This window comes from Ptychodera flava, chromosome 3 (genome assembly GCF_041260155.1).
Source record: "Ptychodera flava strain L36383 chromosome 3, AS_Pfla_20210202, whole genome shotgun sequence".
Taxonomy (NCBI): Eukaryota; Metazoa; Hemichordata; class Enteropneusta; family Ptychoderidae; genus Ptychodera; species Ptychodera flava.
In genome coordinates this window covers 7079879-7102210 of record NC_091930.1, presented here as the reverse complement: position 1 = coordinate 7102210, position 22332 = coordinate 7079879, and the positions used below count along the sequence as shown (strand labels likewise).

Genomic DNA, 22332 nt, shown 5'->3' with positions numbered 1-22332 from the left:
GTGTTGTAAGAGTGTACGTGCGTACGTATGTCCGTCTGTCTGTATGTCTGTCTGTATCTATCTATTTATCTATCTATCTATCTATCTATCTATCTATCTATCTATCTATCTATCTGCATGCCTACCTGTATATTTGTATGTATGTTGTCATGCTTGCTTATATATGTTTGTATGTATATATGATTGCTTTTGTAGTATTTGTCTGGTCGTATATTTGTTTGTTTTTGTTTTGTTTTGTTTTGTTTTGTTTTGTTTTATCTGTCGATACATGAATTATGGTTATCTACATCCAGGGTGGAACATAGTTACCGAACGACTGTTAACAAAATAACAATTATTAAAATGACATGCTGTATTTTTCCAGAATTTTCAGAAAAAGACGTTGGTTATACCCCTGAAGAGGCCAGTCCCGTCTCCAACGCCTTCGCAGACCCAAGGAACGTCGACGTGATAACGCAACTGCCTCATGTAACGTTAAATCTTGAGGCCAACTTTGGACGACTCGCCTGTAGGTGGACCATGTTGATGGCTGACAGTTTTTTTTATGAAAAGTATGGGCGAATTGAATTCCGCCGAAAGACACTGACAGTATGATAATGGCCAGCGGGTCTTACATGTAATCGTGCAGCGTTTGTTGGAATTGACTGGAGTCATTTACAGAAGCTGGATTTGAAGTTGTGTATACATTCAAGTTCATTTCAAATGGATCTATATGGGGCATTCCTAAACAGGAAACACACCGAGGATTTCATTAGTAACCTACTCTATACCCCTTTTATAGAACCGTAGTGTTTACAGCAACTCTGGAAACAGGGAATTCTACGACGAATATTAAAGTTTATGTGTGGTATGTGATGCGTTGATGGAAATACAATTGCATCGGCAACAGGAATGTGAACGTCTCTTTAGCCTTGACAATGTTGTACAGTTCTTTAAAATGCTAAGGTCGCCATGCATTGATATTGCCAATCGACACGTGTGCCAATACAGGAAGAATGTACGGTGGACCATGATGGCAGATAGTCCTTCTGACGTTTTGTCACGTTAACAATTAAAAAAACTTTCGAATTACGATTTCTGTGATATTTTTTCACCGTGACAGAGAGCACTGTGTGTTCTGTGGGCGTACCAGTAACGTCAGTGGGCCGAAGAAAGGCTCACGTGACTCGTCTGCTCATGCGCAGATAGGTTAACCAAAATGGCGTCGGTTCCAAGTCGAACATTAAGCGATTATTGGATATCGATTGTTTTGAGAGATATTTTGTGTACTTTAGTCATTGACATTACCCACCAAGTGGAAGTAATTGACGTTTTGGAATGGCATCATATAAGTTCAATGTTTGTGAGTTTGACTTCTGCAGTTTCAAATTCGATTCCTCGTAAGTTTAAACTTCTAGAGCGCTGACGAGATCCAGTTATTCAATGAAATGGCTAAAAGGTACTGCAGCTATTGCGATATTCTGAAATAAAGGAACGAATGCGTTTAAATCTTCGTTTAAGTAGAACATCAGAATTCAAAGGAAGCACAAACATGAAAAATGCAGTTGCCTTTTCCTTGAAGCTTGAAGATTAGCCGTCCTGCCCACTTGGAGCGCCTATTCATTAGCATAGACCAACTGACCAATCGGCTGAAAGTAATCTCTTGTTCTCATCGGTGAAAACTGAGGCGATGTTTTCATCGGCTCAGAGGACAATGCCTCTTTTCTTATTGGCTGAATGGTTACTAATTCGTTTCCCTCCTTATTTACAAACATTTTATAGGAATGTCGACTCTGTTGAAATACAACCTGACGGCATAAGCGAGAAATGTCATTTATTTTTCTTAAGCAAATTTTGCATCACACAGCCAATTACACCAACTTCAGAGATATATATATATTCACGAAATACGGGCATGGTCTCGATATGCACCCTCTCTTTCACACGTTTTGCTTCACTTCGTTTTACTTTATCAAACCTTGCGATATTTTGTATAAAAGGCAGCATAAAATTGCATGGCACACAATCTCAGACGGATTGCTGTACCATAACTGTAACAAGATTGATCGAATCATTGCATTGGACAATTCATATGTGAAATGTGAAAAGTGCGAACCTTTTAATTTTTATATTTCTCTTATCATTTCTAAACTGAATGAAACCTTTATTTATTGCTTTACGTAGATGCTTATAAACTTTCTATCTTCCTAAAAAGCTCCCGACTTATACCAATCCCAGGAATAACAAGACTGCAAGATCTCTTCAACTATGCCCTGCCTTGAAAGCAATTTTAGAACTACAACTAAAAAAATTAAGTAAAAAGATGAGTTTCGTTATCTCCATCTAGTTATCTTCTCTTCATTTTTAAAAAATATTTTCAGAAAAAAAACGAACGAAAATATAATATACAAGTCGATCGTGCAATCACGTGGTATCCTTATTTACAGCTTGTTTTTTCATGACTCGTTTTTAAAAGAAAGAGATCTGATAACACTCGTTTACATTTAATGAGGGTGATTAATTAACCCATTTTCAACTCTGACCTCAAGCTAGGGGAGCGATTGACAACTTTAAGCTTCGAGTGCTACTCTTACTTGGCCTTTTCTCACGAAGTGGAGCGTTTGGCTGCGGAGTTCAGATCACAACGAGTGAACGGAGAAGTCTTATCGGTTGTACGTCTCTGCGAAATGTATCACCCTTGACATTGAAAACATGCATCTTTATTTTCGATATCGTGTACTGCATAAATGCACAATAAAAGGCTGAATTCATTTACAGTCATGATTCTGTGATATCTTATTTGCACATATGTATTCGTCCAACCATCTAACCAGGCATACATTTATGCAGTAGATACATAAAAAAGACACATACTTAGAGACGGACAGAGAGACCGACATGCTTGCACACACACATATGTATACATACGTACATACATACTTACATAGTTACATACATACATACATACATACATACATACATACATACTCAGCTTATAGAAGTTGAGGGCAAGTAGAATGAAACTTCCCGCCGAAAGTCGATAAAATTTTGCCAGCCCGCCCCGGTATCCGCTTAGAAAAGATGTAAAATCAGTCGTTGAGAAATTACTTCCAATTTGTTTTTCACAATCGCCTATACTGCTTTGGCTTTCCCTTGAAACAGATAGTCGACATTATTTTTATGAAACATGTTGATCGTTATCGACAAAACGCGACTTAAGAGTGCAACGACCCTGCCCTGCCCTGCCCTGCCACCCTGTCATGTCAAGGGGACTAACCGTCCTCCGAACAACACAGTAGAAAATGTTATGAAACCAGACTAGGGAGCAATGTAATACCGGTAATTCTATTTAACAAGTCATTTATTTGTTACATATACCATCTAAAGGGGTCAACCATTAATATAATCTATGGAAGTCATAAACACTGTACATAGAATTTAACAGAAATGAAATTGTAAATTTCGATAATCGTTTTCCCGCCAATATTGTGTCACGAAAACAAATAATGGCGTTCTACGTGATTTAAAATCTGCACGGCCCTGTGTTTGTACTTGGATCTTGTTCACATCTTATTTTCTGATTAGTCGCAGCCAAAATTGATTTATTTTCTGTCCGAACCAAATATGTAAATGAAAATTAGTTTAACATACGACAAAATGTACACGCAGCGTTTTAGAATTGCATGGCTTCGATTAGCCGGCACTCTGGACAGAATAGCTGACACAATATTCCAATTAGCAGCTTCCTTACCTCCAATGAAATGACATTGCAAATGAGCTGGGTATACACATCGACAATGTAGATTCAGAGGCGAAAAGCGTTCTATGTTCACCACAGCCATAAACTTCAAACTAATCCTCCGAGTGTGCTTTATCAGCACTAAAACAGTCTTCACTGTCTGTCTAAATCAAGTGTAGCCAGGTAGCATAGCGAAATAAGGGCCCTGGCAATACATTGTAGCAATCTTTAAAATCTAATATTGAGTCGGCGCTGTGTGTCCATCGTTTCTCTTTTTTTCTTTTCAACTATGACCAGTAGTGACAAAATTTTGTTGATCTGTGATTTTTTCAACAAACACGTGTGACATTATTAATAAGTACTGATTTACACCACACATGGGAGTTTCCCGCCATATTATAGGACTAAATATGTACGCCCAGTTTGCCTTACTGAGGTACATTTAATGACACAAACTCGACACAAACCTGTTAGGGAATAACAATTGCCCAATCTGTATTAGAGTAAGTAGATGGCAGTAATGATATGACAAAGGACATAAATTGGCATGTGTCAATCATTGCTCTTCCCTACTAGTCATTGAACTCGTGTCCCTTAGAGCCATCGTCGACGAGGCGGCAAACCCCTGAGGGGTATTTCATCATGTGTTCCTAGGAGTAAATCATAGCCAATTGCAAGAGTCCCCTGAGACTGGGACAAACTCGGTTCGAAATAAAAGCTTTTTATCATCGTTTTCCCACAATTTAAGAATGCTGAGGGTACATATAGTCATGATTGGCCATAACATTTAATTATTTTAAAATTAACGGTGATACAGAAAGGCTTTGTATTTCATCCAAGATTATTTGTATAATTTTTCGACCATAGAGTGCAACATATCAAAGAGCGGGCTGTCAATTCCAACAATAAAATACACCCCTTCATTTGTTCATAGAGGGGCTGAGATTTGTTGAGTCAAGGTGGATGCCTAGCATGGAGGGTCATAGGACCCGCTAACTCGATAGTCAATGTCTTACCGACCATTGTACCCGTTGCCGTTTCTGAACAGCGCCAACCACGTTGCCGAGATTTTGCCCGATATTTACACAGGTGAATTCGCGCCATTTATTCTGACAATCGCGCAATCACTGGCCCTCGTGACCTTATTTTACTTTCACATAGAAACTAAATACATTTAATCCGCATAGGCAATAATCTCTGTATACCAAGTGGTAAAACTTGGATACGTTCCAAATTAAGTAAGTTTAGCTACCTCGCGGACATTGATAAAATTATATCTAAAGATATGTATATTTTTCCAACAAATTACAACAACATTGAACATTCTCTAGACATGTGCAATCGACACTTCCCATTCTACAAAAGTAAACCAACATTTACAATATGAGAAAACTTCGACTTGACTGCAGCAAAACTGCTGGCTTTAGTTTACTTTGCAATGATCAGACTCAGACTCTATTGTTGCTGATATTACCCGCCATGCAATGGTACAGAAAGTTCTGGCTTGTCGTTGACTGATCACGGCTGGCAGACAAATGTCGTGTCACCATAGAGGCAACTTAAAGCCAACGAGAACAGCAATGAAGAAGCAAATGTTGAAGGGTTGCTATCCCTGCATCTGATTTTAATCAGATTGTATATTGTAGATCCTCGAAATACTGCACTTTCTCTACCCTGAGTTTGAAAACCATCGAAAACAATCAAGGTCGCGTTCAATGTACGTTCAGAATAAAATACGTCAAGGGGAGGAACATAATTTCTTATATCATATTTAACATGAAAAACAAATATAAAGACTGCCGAGTTCAACGTCCGAACTTAGCGGATTTATTAGATAGAGTTTGGTAAGTCCAGAAATTGAAATAGTTGGTAACAACTAGAATCCCTCTTTACAAAGTGAAACTGACAGGGGCCACAGTCACCACTGCAGTATGTTTGATAGTTATGCATCATGTATGTCATACCGTGTTTGTAGGAAATTTAAACCAACTGTCAACCCAGGAATTCACCAAAGGTAGCAAATATGTCATGTGACAGGTTTTTACAAAATGTTTTCCTTAAAAAAACGAGGCCATACACCAGCTATATAGCGTGCGTTAATCGCGGTAGCGCATTCACAAAATACACTAAAATGGATGAAACATCTACTTCTATAAAAATCACGGAACATACAAACCCAACTGTAGGTAAAACATAACAACGTTAGCAAATGGTTTGATCGAAATCCACAGAGAAGTCTGATTCAGCATATTGGTTGTTTTATACACGGCGCCATATTGGTCAGTGTTTGTTGATTAAATACTATGTAGAGGTCACAGCAGAGGTCATAGCATCATTTCGATGAGAGTTGTCCATGTATGGCAATTTACTGCATTTCGTACATTGTAGGGAGGCCGTCGTCGGAACTCTGCTCAAAGGTTGCCAGGGACCCCTACGACCGATGTAAACACTGTATCTAGGTAAGTTGGCGATTGATGAAAGTTAAACTATGTTTGTTAACAATGAATATCGTAAAATTCAAATGTTGCAGCTATGTTGACATGATGCATCTGCATATCATGCATGAAATACAATGTTTGTAAACAAGAAAGTCGCATACGCGCAGTTCAGACTCAGACGTCCCCCTTCCTTTACGTAACTACCTGGTCTGTATGTGATCTTTTGGCCATACACAAAATTTAAAATAGTCCAAATACCTTTTTTCATTCAGATGCCCTTTTCGACGTGACATCCCTCGGGTACAAGTGCATGTTTTAAGCAGGAATTTTCACCGCAACAGGAACATGGTTTGATGGTGTCTGAAGCAATGTTTAAGGTATATTAAGGTGAATAAATATACTATAATGGGCCCTGGAATTTAATAAGATCCCCACATTGAGATTCCGAGCGTCTGTGTCACGCTTTTGACTTCTTTGTGAGTTTCCCACCCTTCAGAATCATCTCCTCCTCCTTTCCAAGGAGTTTTATAAGAGTCTGGAAGTTTTCGATCGTTTGCCTCGATTCCCTGGAGCTGTAGTCCTCGACGACGACATCGCCGAACTCGGCGTTTTGCCTCAGCTTCGATCTGGCGTTCAAAACTTTATCCCTGTCCTCCTCGTTTTCGAGCAGCACGATCGCAATGTTGGGCGTTTGGGTATATTTTTGAGTCCTGCGCTGTACCTTGTCAACTTTGACCTCAATGCCGAGTCCCTCTCTCAGTAGCCTGTCGACTCTCGTCGCAAGGTTCTCGCCTTGAATCTCGGGAAAGTTCTTCAGGACAACGCCACGGACGCTGGCGGCGCTCTCCAAATTGACCTCGTTCTGCAATTTTTGTAGTCTGGCGTCGACAGCTTCGATCTTTTTCTTCACAGCCGACAACTCCGAAGACATGTTTTCTCGAAATTCGTTTAGATTTTCATTGACCCCGTCCATTATTTTGCTTTGCAAGTGAGAGAAATCCGAAGACGAAACATAATTCTGGAAAGAGAGATAAGAAAACTGAAATATCAAGCTCATAGACACCTGATGTAGACTAATATATCATTCACCAAGGTGAGATCGACTGTTAAGTATCAAATGGTATGAGACTGGTCAGGTTCTTCGACCGGGCCAGAGATGGATAATATTTGCGAATATCAATTGGCACGCCCCTCAAAAATCAAAAGCAACCTGACCCCCACCCCATTCCAACTTTTGAAAATAGGGTGACCAATCCCGAACCAAAGTTAAACATCTTGATATATATATATATATATATATATATATATATATATATATATATATATATATATATATATATATATATATATATTTATTATTTATATATTTATTTATTTATATATATATATTTATATATTTATATATATATTTATATATATATATATATAAATAAATATGTATGTATGTATGTATGTATGTATGTATGTATGTATGTATATATGTATGTATGTATGTATGTATGTATGTATGTATGTATGTATGTATGTACGTATGTTATAAGTTATATTTTTAGCATTCTGTCAATCTGGTTTGGTGAAATTATAGACATGTTTGTTGTTGTACAGATTTTTCAAACTTTTAAAGTGTGAATACAGTATTTTGAATGAACTGTGAATGTATTTCACACTTTCTGTGCATAACCAGATGCCCAGAACTGTTGTACATACATTCGTATCAATCACTAATATCAAAGATAGTTTTATAATTTGACTGTTACCAGCCACCATAATAAGTGTTAATGCCCACTGAAGGTCGGGATCTGATTTTCATCATTTGTAGATAAAGCGTTGTATATAAATCACAGATTTCATAATGATAAGTACATTATGCAAAACAGATTTTGAATTGCAAAGGTCCAGATGTAACTGATGTATATCATTGATATAGTAAAGTTTCGCGCCCCAAGGGGGGCACCAAAATTCTAACTGAATGATGCAATGCGGGGCTTATATGATGCTTTGCAAAACAGACTTCAATTTGCAAACATCAAGATATCTATATATCTCTTATACGTTCAAGTTACTTGCTGAAAATAGTAAATAAATGAAGCAATTCGTGGCTGGTATAATGCTTTGCAAAATAAACAGACTTTACAATTTGCAAACATCTCGATATCTGATATCTATATCTGTTATGTTAAAGGGACAAAGTCGGCCATTTTTCATGATTTTTTTAAATGTGAGATACTACTTATATTGTTTGACATGTTGAAAGATAATGAATTGATGGGTGACCACGCATATATTCGACCCCAGTTTTAGCCACGATAAACGAAACCATCGCGAAAAAGAATTAATGGTCATAACCAATAATCATTTCATTGATCCTGTCCAAAACAGGGGTCGCATATATGTATGGTCATTCATTCATTCAGTATCTTTCAATATGGCAAAAAATATAAGTAGTATCTTGTATCAAACAAAATTCATGAAAAATGGCCGACTTTGTCCCTTTAAAGTCATGATGGCGCGCCTAAAACTGAATGACTGAAACATAAACTGAATGATGCAATTCGTGGCTGGTATTCATGCATTTATGCAATTATGAACCTGCGTCTTATTTCAAAATACACTGACATACACCTCCATTAATTAGTTTAAAAACAGGTGACCCCCATCACCAAAGTCAAAAACAGAATGGCCCTCATGGATCCACCGCCCCCAGGCTGCAGAAACTGACCAGTCCCTAAGATAACAGTTTGACAGCAATCATAGATGAAAATACACAGATATTCGGTAAACTGCGCGGTAGAATTGTTTACATATGGAAGGTCTCCTGGTACACTAGCAATGACGGTGCTGAGTGTAGTTTTACTGAAATGTAGTGCATTCTGCCAACACTTGCCACATTAGTCTCTCTCCCTCCCATCCCCTCTCCTCAATCTCTCTGTCTGTCAATCTCTCTCTGTATCCTCACTCTCTCTATCTGCAATCTCTCTCTCCCCTGTCAATCTCTCTCTCTCTCTCTCTCTCTCTCTCTCCTCTCTCTCTCTCTCTCTCTCTCTCTCTCTCTCTCTCTCTCTCTCTCCTGTTAAAGACACAGGCGCATTGATATGGGTTTGTTGCAAGCCAATGAAGTAGATGCAGGACAGCAATACGTCATCATTCTTTTCTTGTTTTTATATAAATTACCGCGAGAAACATATAAGGTGAGTAATTTGTAGACTACGTCAACATCAATGTTTGAAGATGCCTAAACAACTTCTCATGTAACACAAACTTGACAAAAAGGACTACAGTTACAAAGTTACAAAATTATTTTCACGGTTATATGTTCTGTCCATTAGACAAAGAATTGCTTTATTTCATGAGAGTATTCACATTTAAGTGTATGACTGGAAATGCACCAAAATGTCTGTGTAAGTTTTTTTATTTCAGAGTGATGTTCATCCTTATCAAACACGTTCTGTTTCTCGTCAAGATTGTTGTATTCCAAAGTCAGGTTTAAATACTGGTCAACGGTTTTCATTACCGTGCACAAAACTCTGGAATTCACTGCTGAACGACGTAAGACATGCTCCTAATATTATACAGCTTATAAAGCTAAGCTTATTAAGCTAAGTTAAGCTAAGACAGTTTATCAAACTGAACTTTCCTTTGTGAACAACTTTGTTATTTTACATGTACTTCTCTCATTATTATCATTGTTGTATTTATTGACCCCCCGATGAAAATTACTCATTTAGTAACTCGACCGCTCATTAAAAGTGTTAAAAAAGTGTAAATGAATTAAATTAATAAATGAATAAATTATGTCCCAGTGATAGGATAATACTCACACTGACGCCCTGCCGTATGCTACTCCAGGTATTTGTTCGATGGAACAAGTCCAGAGCGTCCACATAAGATGCGTGATTGGTCGAACCGAGAAGACTTTTACCTTCCAGGAAAAAACGAGAATCTTTAAGGCGAATACTGTCCATCGTTATTATGGGAAAATCGGGAAAAGGTGAGGATTATTGATGTGGAAATTAAGATGTCAAAAATAAAATTAACGAACATGAAGAAGATGGAATAACAGAAAGGGCCTAGGTCAACAGTTGCCATTCGATGGTTTAATTTAAAAGAACACTTCTAATTCTTTCTATCTTCGGGCCGGGTCAACTCTTTGTGTCATGAGAACTATTTTCATACGAAAATACAATATTGTGCGCTGAGCAGACGTAATACTGACAGATTGAGCTTTGATTTCTGAGGTAATATTGTTGTTCAAGGTTTGTGCAGGCCGTAGTGCGCCACCACACGAGGGAATTTGCTTGTGCAATGTTTTCAATTGACTCTGCCAAGGGAGCGGAGTGCCTTTATGGTGTAGCCGTTGTTCGTAAATTTACTTATTCTACATGTCTGCTGCTCTTACTGATGGTGTGTTTGGTTACATACATACATACATACATACATACATACATACATACATACATACATACATACATACATACATACATACATACATACATACATACATAGATACATAGATACATACATACATACATACATACATACATACATACATACATACATACATACATACATACATACATACATGCATGCATGCATGCATGCATGCATCCATACATCCATACTTACACACTTACATATATACACATAAAATAAATAATTATACATGAATAAATGAATGAATGAATAAATAATTAAATAATAAATTCCTTCTGTGTTTCTCTATACATTAAATCAAAACAATGTCAACAGTACATAAACAAGGTAGGATATAGTTTATGAAAAATCTTACCTTTGTAGATGTAAGCCTTAATCATAATAAGCGACATTAATATGCACGTTACGAAACCCCCGAGTACGATTTTTTTTCTGATGCCCATGTTTGGCCTTGTGACATTGTTCAAGAAAGCCTGAAAAAAGTGATCAATAATTGTAATTATTCCGTATATAGATTTGTTTGGCATGTGTGTAAGAAAAAAATTGCACAGAATAATATCACAAAAACTTCTATCTTACACGTCAGCTCTGCGCATGACATTCTTTAGGTTTAATGGTTACACACAATATACAGCACCGCGTCCCGGCTCCAATCAAACAAATATGGTTGGCGCGCAAACATATATGCTAAAATTTCAACCGCTGAACATAAAGGGTTTGTATTTTTTCTGCATGTTTGAAAACACTACCGATCGCTCATCTTGTAGACACTGTATCCTTAATGAGAAAATTGATTTGACTTATCCAAAGACTGGTAGGATAAGGACGTAAAATGTCAAAAATGCTATACTTTAAGGTTTTTAAAAGTGAAAATACTACTAAAATTCAATTATTTTGTTTCAGACAATATATATTACAAAGTTCTTTACGCTATTTTCATCAACTTGCCGTTTTAGTTGAATAAATTTGTGTTTTGCGGTTATATTACTATACACCTGCGTCTGTAACCTATGGAGTTACGTCGTACAGTAAGTTTCGGTATCAGAAGACGCGGAGTCCAATAACTTTGACGCGGAGTACAATAACTTTAGGTGTTATTTGACGCTATTTGACCTTTGACCTCAAAACACCTTAACGTCAACACGGAGAAAAAGAAGAGAAAATTTCACATTTTTTACAAAAATATATACTTTTTAGCATTCAGTACTTCCCAAATCAAATCGTGGTCAGTCCAAAACCTGTGAATTCGAGTGAAATTATGCTGCTGACGTACAATTTCTACCATGTGCACTGCGCAGCGTGGGTTGAAATTTTGTTCTGCGCGATTAGCGGACGCGCTCATCGCGTTCCCAGTCTAGTCTGCTCGCGATCGCTCAGTACAGTGCGCGACGAGCATCCAAAAGACGCCTTAAGGATGTACGATCGGTAAAATTAAAAGTAATGTCATTTCTCTAAATTGTCAATTTTTGGATTCTCCTTTGTAAGTATTATCAAAATGTGTGATAAAATATAGGGGTCACCGCGCTCGTTTTGGAGATACATGACCATGAATTTTGCCATTTATGAGAAAAAATGCTGAGTCAGCATTTTTTCACCAATGCATTTTCTATGGAGGAAATAATTCAATGCGGTTTATCTCAAAAGTTAGCGCGGTGACCATATCATTTTATTTGATCACTATTATTTATTTCTCTAGACTGAGCTTTGTGCAAATTTCATGACAATAGTAGAAATTGATTTTCCAACAAATTTCAATGTAATCCTATGGGAAGTGACAAATTCCACGCGCGCGTACCACTCGTACATCCTTAATTTCGACTTTTCTTTATCGTAAAGTTGGACTAAAAAGGTGTATAATAATAAGGTTATTCCACAAATACCGGGATTTATATCCTCGTACATCGTACTCTTCGTTATTGTCCTCGACGCTACGCGTCTCGGACAATACCTCCGCTGCACAATGTACTCGAACATAATCCCGGTATTTGGGGAATAACCTTATATTATTTTCATTACGTGATTTGGGCGGGAATTATAGACGCAACTTCGGTCGAAATCTAGGATCTGCACAAATTTCGTTTTTTACACACTTAGAAATGGATATGCTAACCGCAAAACGTACAAAGTTCAAGTTATTACAATCAGGAATTCCTGAAAATTTGATTCCCAGACAGCCTGAAATGTTCAATATCTTGGAACTTCGCCTGAAGATACACGAGTATCTTCGGGTGCTTATTATTTGATATCACAATCTTCGTTGGATGATTCAATTGTGTCACCTCTTTTGCTTGTTAAATGGAAGTGCAGCAGCATTACAAATGGTGTGAAAAAAAACAATCTGAAATCTGTTGAAGGTGAGATGGCCTTCAGTGATGTGATAAAACCAACAGCATGGAAAACGTGATCAATTATAGGTGTAAAATGACATGTCAATGACATGCACAACATTCAGTAAGGCTAGGTGTTAATTGTTGTTTGTCCACATATCACTGAGACTCAGAAACAACCTTGCTTCCATTATATATATTGAGAGAGAGAGAGAGAGAGAGAGAGAGAGAGAGAGAGAGAGAGAGAGAGAGAGAGAGAGAGAGAGAGGAGAGAGAGATGTAAATGCACCTTATCTGTCAAAGATATTGTTGGGCTTTTTTCCATATTATCTTGCGTAGCCAAGTTCTTGGATGCACGCTGACTCTCATTTCCATCTACGTCATCGATTACACCTAATATGGCAAAAGTAACAAAACAAATTTCTTTAATCTATTTAAACATAAAAGAAAAATTTGGGGGTGAATTGGATTCATATCCAGTGAGGCAAAACTGGAACAGATTTCTCTTATACTTTATTATCGAGCAGATAAACTGTATTTTAGTTTGGAGAATGCTCAGCGAGTATTCGAAGTCCCCGCGCTCCCCTGCGTGCGTAATGTATGACGAATGGGAGGTCGCTTACAGTAAAACTGGGATAGTAGCGCCCCCAGACGACACACTTTAAAGTTAATTCTCTGTCAGAGTTGATAAATCTATGGAAAGGGCCCTAGACAGTTTGACGTGATTATACAAAGTTATGCGATTTAATTATTTAATAACTATGATGTTCTGTTAGAGGTAAAGTGGTAAGTAAAACATGTTTCGGACAGAAAACATTTGATGTTGATGATTGTGAACTATATGTTTTGAAGGCGGAATGATACAAATAAAATTAATAAAGAAATTTATAAATGAGAAAATAATTCGACACACGAGCGGGTTAACATGCAATGTCTAATGTTAGGCATTCCATTGGTGGGTGATTGGTGGGGATTGGTGGGTGGGGGATTCGGTCAAAATCAGCCCAGCGTGCGCGTTGATTTAAACTAGCCTCATCAGCCCATTGTATACATTCGCTGAAAGAAAAGAGAACAAATAATTCACATCTAAAACATATCAGTGCGCCACGCACGGCAGAAACTGTAACATGTAATATCAGAAGAGTAGCATGCGCGCACTGTACATTTTTAATATTAAGGTCATCAATGTCATTTTGCTAGGTGTTTGAATAGTAGCTGCATGACGACAGTCTTGTTTGTTTCTTTCCATGTGGGTACATTAAACTTGTGAGATTAGAAGAGAAAACAAACAAATTAAATTTTAAAGGGTGGGCAAATAAAATTTAAAAAATCAGCGTCATAGCGTCATTGTTGTAAAAGACCTACGACTAGAAACGAGCCTGTAAGTGCTTAATCATAGCGACCGCATGGACCTCAATAAGTGCAACTAGCGTAGTTACTGCCACAAATATTCATGCGAATAGGAAGTATCTTTAATAGCAGGCCATCTATCGCAAAGAGATACAAGATGAATATTTTGTCAGCGCTGGCGAGATTTTTTAAGATTTAGTTTCTGTATTCTGATGTTTCTAAACTGGTTACTTGATTGTTTTTGCATAGAACAATGGATACTTCCCCCCGCCCCAATCTCGTCCGTGCACCATAATTACTGCGCATCGCCAGATGTCGTACACCGTCTGTGCAAATGCGACAGCTGTTGTCACAAATCCGACACAGTAGACAGAAATTCTATTGATGAGAGAATATTTATGATGGTCTCTTATATACCATTCAGTGCAGCATGAAAACAATCTCCTAGAGCAGAGTCTGATGTACCACACGCTGCAACAAATGTGATGTAATTCCTTCAAAAAGCACAGCAGCTGTAAGTTTTTTAAAAGAATCAGAGATTTCTCACTATTTCCGTTGTCAATGTCGACTACAGTATCTTGCTATACTCGCTAAAGATGTTGAGGTACATAGTATTCAGGCTTTTCAACCCAGCCTGCACATGAGTATACTGGCGTTGTTATTGTGAAAAGTGATTTTTAGTCGGACACTGCAGTGCGAAGGATAACAGTGCATTTTACACGTCGACACGTTGAATGGTATTGTTTTAAATACGCTTTGGGGAACAGAACAAGAATTTGCAATTTGCATTAATATTCTAACCCCACCCCAAAATGATAATAATAACTATTAATTAGCAGCTAATGTCCGTTTAAAGGGACAAGTCGCCGCGAAATCGAATTTTTTAAACTTGTACTCATCTACCTAGCCAAAGGAAAACAACAAAATCATTATCTTTTATGATCAAGAATAAAAATCAGGGATCACCTCACATATTTTAAATTTTAAAGAAAATTAAATTAGCATAATTATTTGAAATCCCAAATGGCAACTGTACCCTGAGTTTTTTTCTCAACGGTAAAAAATTAAATATTATATTCTCACGAAGCAGCTTCACGATTAATGTAAACAAACAACGGACCAGAAAGCGATCTTTTTAAATTTTAGTGTCAGAAAAATTGTCCCGTCGGTTCCCTCAGGGCAAAATATGGTTTCTGTTTTTTGTGTGTACACACACTTTAACGTATTATGGCAAACATTCTGCGAAGCACCAATGCACATATTATAAGCAATTTGTGCGCCATGCGTTGAGTTAAATATTGAAAAATCATTATATGAGCACTCGTAGATATGTAAATATATGACATTTGTCCTGCATGCTTTAAAGGTCTACAGATTTCATCGGATCAGTGGAATGATCTCACTGACTGACCAAGGATAGTTGAATATGTTTCGAACATTTTGCCTAGCGATTATATTTATATCATAACAGCGATTATGTTAAAAAAAGATGCGATATTCATGTCGAAATTTTAGAATATAATCTGTCACTCAAACTTATGATTTTACCCCAAAATGAATATACGATAATTGTTAAATTAAATATTTTTGGACATAAGAACGAAGGTATGGTTAGGAAAAATATTAAACCCACGTGAGAATTTGGTTCCGCACCTTCACTTTGGACATCCAACTCGCATGTTGTATTTTCGGTCGCCTGCTGGGCCATCCTGAGTGGTGAGATTGGAGACGACCGGCGCAAAAACAAGTGATGTATGAAAATATGTTCCATTTGTTTCATGCGCGGTTTCACTTTGGCGCGTTATTTGGTCGAATCCCGCGTCGCGAGAGTAAGAAATGGTTACAAGCGCGTTGCGTGTCGTGCATGTGGTTTTCATCTACCACCACGGGGTCAAAGTTCTCGTCAGGCTGTTCCATCAAACATACGTTACTCCCCCTGGATCCCTCTGTTTGCAACATGTTTAGGGCCGAATTTGAGTGAGTGAGAAATTATAGAAATATCTAGAATACAAATCATTAAAAAATTACATGATACCCTTAGCAAAATATTCTCATGAGTTACGATTTATTTTTAATTTGAAAAAGTGTGCGTCACGGTGCCGTGTGTCTTAGCAAAATATTTTTAACAAGAAAAAATTATATTTAGGCATTCTGATCACTCCCGCACCCCATCTAATCAAAGCTCGTATGGTTCATGCTTTATCAATCTGAATCAAGTGTACAACACTATTTCTCAGGCCCGGTAGAAAGCTTACGACAGCCACAGCAATCTGTTGTAGTTTTCACCTTCGACAACTTTTCATGTGTTCTCCCGTCTTTCATCACAGCAGCAGCACTTTCTATGTCTACTGTTTAGAACATGATTGAAATATACACCCAGTAATTGAAGTCTAAAACAAGCGATGGTAATCTTTCACCCAATGTCTTTTTTATTTTTTCCATAAATGTTCAGCAAATCGCTGCCTGGCCCAGCTTTACCTGTGCCCCGGTCGCACGGCATAAAATTCATATACTTCCCATTTACCGCTTTGCAAATTTCAACGCAATAATATGACTCTCCATCAGGGTCAAAGGTTGTGGGGGTCTAAAGTGGGGTCTGAAAATAACGAGATTTTAGGTCTAAAATGGAGTACGGGTTTTTCACGCAGCCGGGATGGAAGTCAGTCGCATATGTTGTTTAATCCATGTTTTTCTATCATTGTGTGTGGCACATTTTTGTGTGGATATGTTATATCACACACCATGTTGAATCACACACCGTGTAGTCTTCAAACACGTATGGCGCGATTTGATTCCAGATAGATAATGCAAATGAACAGTGCACAGCGCTGACTAATGAGTGGCGAAACGAAACAACAACCATTTTTTCACCAATATTTATTTCTAGTTGGTCGACTTTTCCGAAGGTACTGTCTGTGATTTGTCACATTCGGCGAAAGTTAAACTCTCGCGACGGTATATCGTGGGCGGTTCTGGTCTCTGAAACCACATATTATGAATAATTTCAGTTGAATAACTTTTTCCGCATGTATGACATTTGATATAGAGAAAAAGTAACACACATCAGTTGGAGATTATGTGTAGACTAAATAGCACTAAACCACTGCTATCAAAATAGAGAACTCGGGAGAATGTTTATCATGTAAGGTTATAGTTTGCCGTCAAGCCGACAATTACACGTACCTGACAGTTTCCATGGTTACTACCAGCGTCCCCGCCGACCTGGCTTCCTTTATGGTGCGGTGTTCAGATCAACCCTCTATGTTTACGAGAAATATCAGGGGTGATTTTGGTGTCCTGAATTTTGTAAGATATATGGATCCGTTTTAAAGGCACCATAGGTTTAATTTCCATATGACCCACAACTCGTGGGTAACAGCTTGGCGGAGATGACGCCAAACGCTTCCAACGTGGCGACGGATTTTTTTTTCTGCTAATGCGTAAAATGAACGTAAATATCATGGACAAAATGAGCGTACTCTCTCTCTCTCTCTCTCTCTCTCTCTCTCTCTCCTCTCTCTCTCTCTCTCTCTCTCTCTCTCTCTCTCTCTCTTGCCTCCGATTGGTATCCGACCTTTTGGAATATCTGTTCTCCATTCAGCTGATTATACATTCGTCATTCTTCACCTTCGCCTGTCTTCTCAATACTAGATATTCTCTCGATATTTTTTTCCTAATAGGGTGCTGGAAACTAGAAATAGCCTATTAAATTTGATCCCTATCACTGCATATTCATACACACACACACATCATCGTGCCAAACTCTTTATAAAACACCCGCTTACAGATCAATTTTCCTTTTATTTTCATCTTTATTACTTGTCGTGCAACTGTGTTGATGTTAAATGCAAAAACAAGTTCAAAATAAATTTGAAGAAGGGTTTTTGTACAGAAGAGAAATCTGGAAAAGGGGTAACGTTTTAGTCGGTTTTAGGAGGTCGATGGGCGCCCGCACACGGATCAATCTCTCTATTTGTCTACTTGGTGAGATGGTGCCCTTTTCTATGTTTACAATGGTGCGCCGGCAGAGGGCACACTTGTCAATTTGTCAAAAGCTCCGGTTACAAAAAACAGAATCAACGTCATATTAATAAAAATATCATCTTATTGTCGATGAAAGTTTTCGCGATGTCTAATATAAAATGAATCCCCCGGAATGCGTTTCAGGAAATATTCGGACCATGCATGAGGACTTCGTAACGGTAGTAACCAGCTTGAAAATGACGCTTATTTTGCTGAATGTCACATACTAATATTGACATAATTAACAATAAGATTTAACAGCACTATAAGGTACGAAATGATGAGAGTTTCCGCTGTTTGGTTTACAAGTTTTTTCTGTGCTGCGCGAAACATTACGGTGGCCCATGGTGCATGATACGACATGTCACAACACACGAAAAATGGTGTATTCCGAATCGAGTGCATGAAAGTAACAAAATATGGGTAAATTGTATATGTACTCTTCTTTTCCAACAAAAGTAGACTTTTCTGCAAGTGGAATACAAGCTAGACTATCAGCATCTCGCGAATTCTCGTGACAGATGAGACAGTGTTCAAAACGACCGCCGTTCACATGTTGCTTTTGTCCTATCGCAGTAGGAAAGACTCAAATCCAGATTTGAGTTAAGACGGGCTTAAAACTGCATTAATAAACACCGCCCCTGTCCTAGACAGCTGGTACTGGATCCGTGGCGTGAAAATAACAACAAAAGAGGCTCAGTATCACACTGTGAAAAGTGTGACTTCATCACAAAATAACGCACAATCTAGACTTCCCATGCTTAAAGTCGTGCTCTGTTTCAAAAGTGAAACCGGACGTTGCAGGACCGTCGGTGAGTTGAACCTCATTTGCGCGCCTTGCATGACGTTGACAGCCTGTGAGGGCGCCGTTGGTGTATGCCGACTGGCCGGAATTTCCGATGATGGGGGCGCTTCCGAACGCGAGTCGATGATCATTCATCGAGGAGGAACCTCTCCTCGGAGTGGGTATCAAGACACATCTGTTGGCACTTAGCTGATCTCCAATGATGTTACTACCATTATCAATACCTGATTCATCGTACGGCGGAATCGAAGTACAATGTATGCGTCCACTGCCTGGAAGATGCAATTACATAAACAGCATTTTAAAAGAAATAATTTTAAAAACCACTAGCGTCACGTAGCGTCAAACAACTTTACCTAAGATTTCAAATTCTTTAACATTTCTCTGGAATAGTAGTCGTCCCAGTCTACATAAAGGGATAAATGAGAAAAGTCGATGTTTATCATAAATAATATCATTATGCAAAAAATTCATGGTGACCCTTCCCCACCGGCCCTCCTTCCGTAATTTCTGTCCAGTACGCCCGGAGTCCACAAGTAACTAGGGGTCATCACCCGATCTTATTGTATGCAAACAAACAAACATCCAACAAACCGTTCGCCGGACCACTTCCCCAAATTGTCGAGCCATGTATTGTCGGATTATTTTTTCTGATTTGGTCCAGTTGCTCCAGTCTGAACCCAGATGTCTTCATCGGCCAACAGCCCGGTCTTTCTGCAGAAGTAGGTTGACAGTACACCCTTTCCCTTGACGTTGATTTTACCCCTAGCTTCAAATGCAAAGTATTGTGATCTCGGACAGCCCTGGTACGAAAGAAGAAAACGAGATTGTCAGACTGACTGCGCATCGAGAAGTATGTATTTCCAAAGTGATGTACATTTTTATGTCATTGCACCCTGGTCTAAACTTTGAATAATATCTGTGTAGAATTGTCCGGCAATGGATGTGATTCTGAGAAAATCGCACCAAAATGGCCACCTGGAAGCCATGTTGGATTGTATCATGACACAATTTAACGATTGTGCATGTCATAGTAAGAATTGGTTCATGTCTGTGTAATGGCCACTGATGTGACAAAATCATAACAAAATGGCCACTTGGCGGACACAATGCATGGTAACACAAAAGATCTATTACACATGTGTAACATGGGGTTATGTCCTTGTTTCGACTTCGAACAAAATCAGTCCACGCATGTGTAAGTTACGGCTGTAGACATAAATTAAAACAAAATTACCACATGGTGTCCATATTGGATCATTTCGTCAAAACAAATTGACATACGTACATACATACATACATACATATAACATACGGTCATGTCCTTGTATCAACTTTGAAATAATTGGTTTCGATCATTTCTAAGAAAACCTTGCATATGGTCACACAGGACAATGCAGGGATGATGTAGACGAAAACTATATCAGTATAGAGGGACAAGGGGTCTTGTGTTGGCTCTGGTAAGTCTTGCACTAGATATGAAAACTTTAAAAAATGCCCTGGTGGCCATATTGGATTGTATAAATATGAGCAGTATATGCAGAGGGTTAAACTCTGGTTTTGAATGATACAATATGCCTTATCGGAGTCTAGCTCATTATCATTGGTATATCCGTAGTTACGAGTAGGCAATAAGTTGTTGACAAGACTCCCTGGATCGGACCACTACATAAACCCAACAAGCTTACGTCGTCATCAGCGTTTATCATACTATGCTTGGCCGAGGAAGTGGCCAATGCATGTGGGCTACACACAGTCAGTTGTCAAAGGCTCCGTATTGCCTGATGAGAATATTTATTTTCGTGTATAACTTTAACAAATGGCACTTCTGTGCAAACATAGTGAAAAATGCTTCTCTGCCATAAGTATAAACCGGTATTAAGCTAATTACAATGAGGGCAGATGATTCCTTTTAATTTGGAGACAAAACAGTCCATGCATACCCTCCAGGCAAGTCGTGGTTATGGCCCCAGTGATGAAAAACTAACTAAATAACCACTTGCCAGCCATATTGAATTGTTTCTGGAATCAAAATAATGTCCATATGTCGGTCATCGGTTTATGGCATTGTACCAATTTTAGACCTGTCATGCCTTAGTTTGCGATAAAATGGGAGGCCTGCGGCCCATATTAGACTGTAGGGAAGAAAAAAATTGGTAAAAATTGGAGTACACACACACACAAGCATATATATATATATATATATATATATATATATATATATATATATATATATATATATATATATATATATATACACATATAAAACATAGAATATATATCTTTCAAAGAGTCATGTCCTTCAGCCAACTTTCGGTCCAACAAGTATTCTTCATATTTATGTACTCTGAGGTACAAAAATGACAACCATTCCCTTTCCTTTGACCTCACCGACATTGTCAATTTAGACGGTACACTGTAGATTCGAATTACTTACTCGAATGTGCTCGAACTGATGTGAACTTTTCCCGCAATCCCGTGGCTTTCCATTCGAGATGCTGTGTTGACAGTATCCCCGAAGAGACAGTATCGAGGCATTTTCTTCCCAACAACGCCGGCGACGACGGGACCGCTGTGAATTCCCACCCGAATCTGCTTGGAAACAATATGAGCGTCTCCATAACGACAAGTGAAACTATGGGATGGATCATTTCAAAAATACTTATTCTAGTCCTAATCAACCCTCTCAAAAGATCTGACAGTTCATACCCTACGAGAAAATGCCCCTTTGAGAATAACTTGTTGACTGTTATATTCTATTTTCTGGTGACTGTCACAGTCACAATCTTTATTATCAGCGCCGATCCCTGGTGATCAAATGGTCCATCTCTTAGAATCACGGAGTAATCATAAGATAACATCTTTTTGTCAACAAACCTGGACGTTTTCATTGTTGGGCGATTTTACTTCACTCACTGCTTTGATGATGCCCAGACCAAACTTTGTGACCCTCTCGGCGTGGGAAGCAGCCGGGATAGGGAGACCGCCGACGACCATGTATGCGTCACCAATGGTTTCCACCTGTAACGATAAATAAATAAATAAATCACCAACTTAGTAAGAACAAATACTCAGGAGTGTTTGCTTACATGACAAAATCAGAGAGAGAGAGAGAGAGAGAGAGAGAGAGAGAGAGAGAGAGAGGGCCTGAGCCTCGAGAGTGCGTCATTAAAAGTTGTGCTCGAACATTCTCTCACCAAATCATCCAAGAATACGGTGCTTCCGTGTAAGTTTTTAGCA

At 38.4% G+C, this 22332-nt stretch overlaps 3 protein-coding genes across 7 annotated transcripts in view; 1 reads left to right on the top strand and 2 right to left on the bottom strand.

Annotated features, from left to right (window-relative positions):
* LOC139129476 (adhesion G protein-coupled receptor L2-like) overlaps nt 1-2756 on the top strand; it is a 133110-nt gene extending 130354 nt beyond the window's left edge. For all 3 annotated transcript variants that reach the window (XM_070695114.1, XM_070695113.1, XM_070695115.1), the window contains one exon: nt 365-2756. The gene's annotated coding sequence lies outside the window, so the exon portion shown is untranslated. The remainder of the gene's footprint in view (nt 1-364) is intronic.
* Nucleotides 2757-4002: 1246 nt separating this feature from the next.
* LOC139129475 (uncharacterized) lies at nt 4003-17620 on the bottom strand. Of its 3 annotated transcripts, none has more exons than XM_070695112.1 (5): nt 15898-16134; nt 13204-13307; nt 10943-11060; nt 9975-10075; nt 4003-7174 (listed from the first exon to the last, which is right to left on the bottom strand). In XM_070695112.1, exons 2-5 carry the CDS (start codon nt 13237-13239, stop codon nt 6614-6616), a joined length of 816 nt encoding a protein of 271 aa, XP_070551213.1. In that variant the 5' UTR covers nt 13240-13307; nt 15898-16134; the 3' UTR covers nt 4003-6613. The 3 variants fall into 3 exon arrangements, with proteins under 3 accessions (XP_070551213.1, XP_070551212.1, XP_070551211.1); XM_070695111.1 differs by lacking the exon at nt 15898-16134 and adding an exon at nt 17448-17620 and having other exon boundaries at nt 4004-7174; XM_070695110.1 differs by having other exon boundaries at nt 5130-7174; nt 15918-16134.
* Nucleotides 17621-18070: 450 nt separating this feature from the next.
* Nucleotides 18071-22109, bottom strand: LOC139124780 (guanylate cyclase soluble subunit beta-2-like). The gene is made up of 4 exons (XM_070690895.1): nt 21970-22109; nt 21530-21684; nt 19687-19895; nt 18071-19364 (listed from the first exon to the last, which is right to left on the bottom strand). The coding sequence occupies exons 1-4, from the start codon at nt 22087-22089 to the stop codon at nt 19015-19017; spliced, it is 834 nt and encodes a 277-aa protein (XP_070546996.1). The 5' UTR covers nt 22090-22109; the 3' UTR covers nt 18071-19014.
* Between the last annotated feature and the right edge of the window lie 223 nt (nt 22110-22332).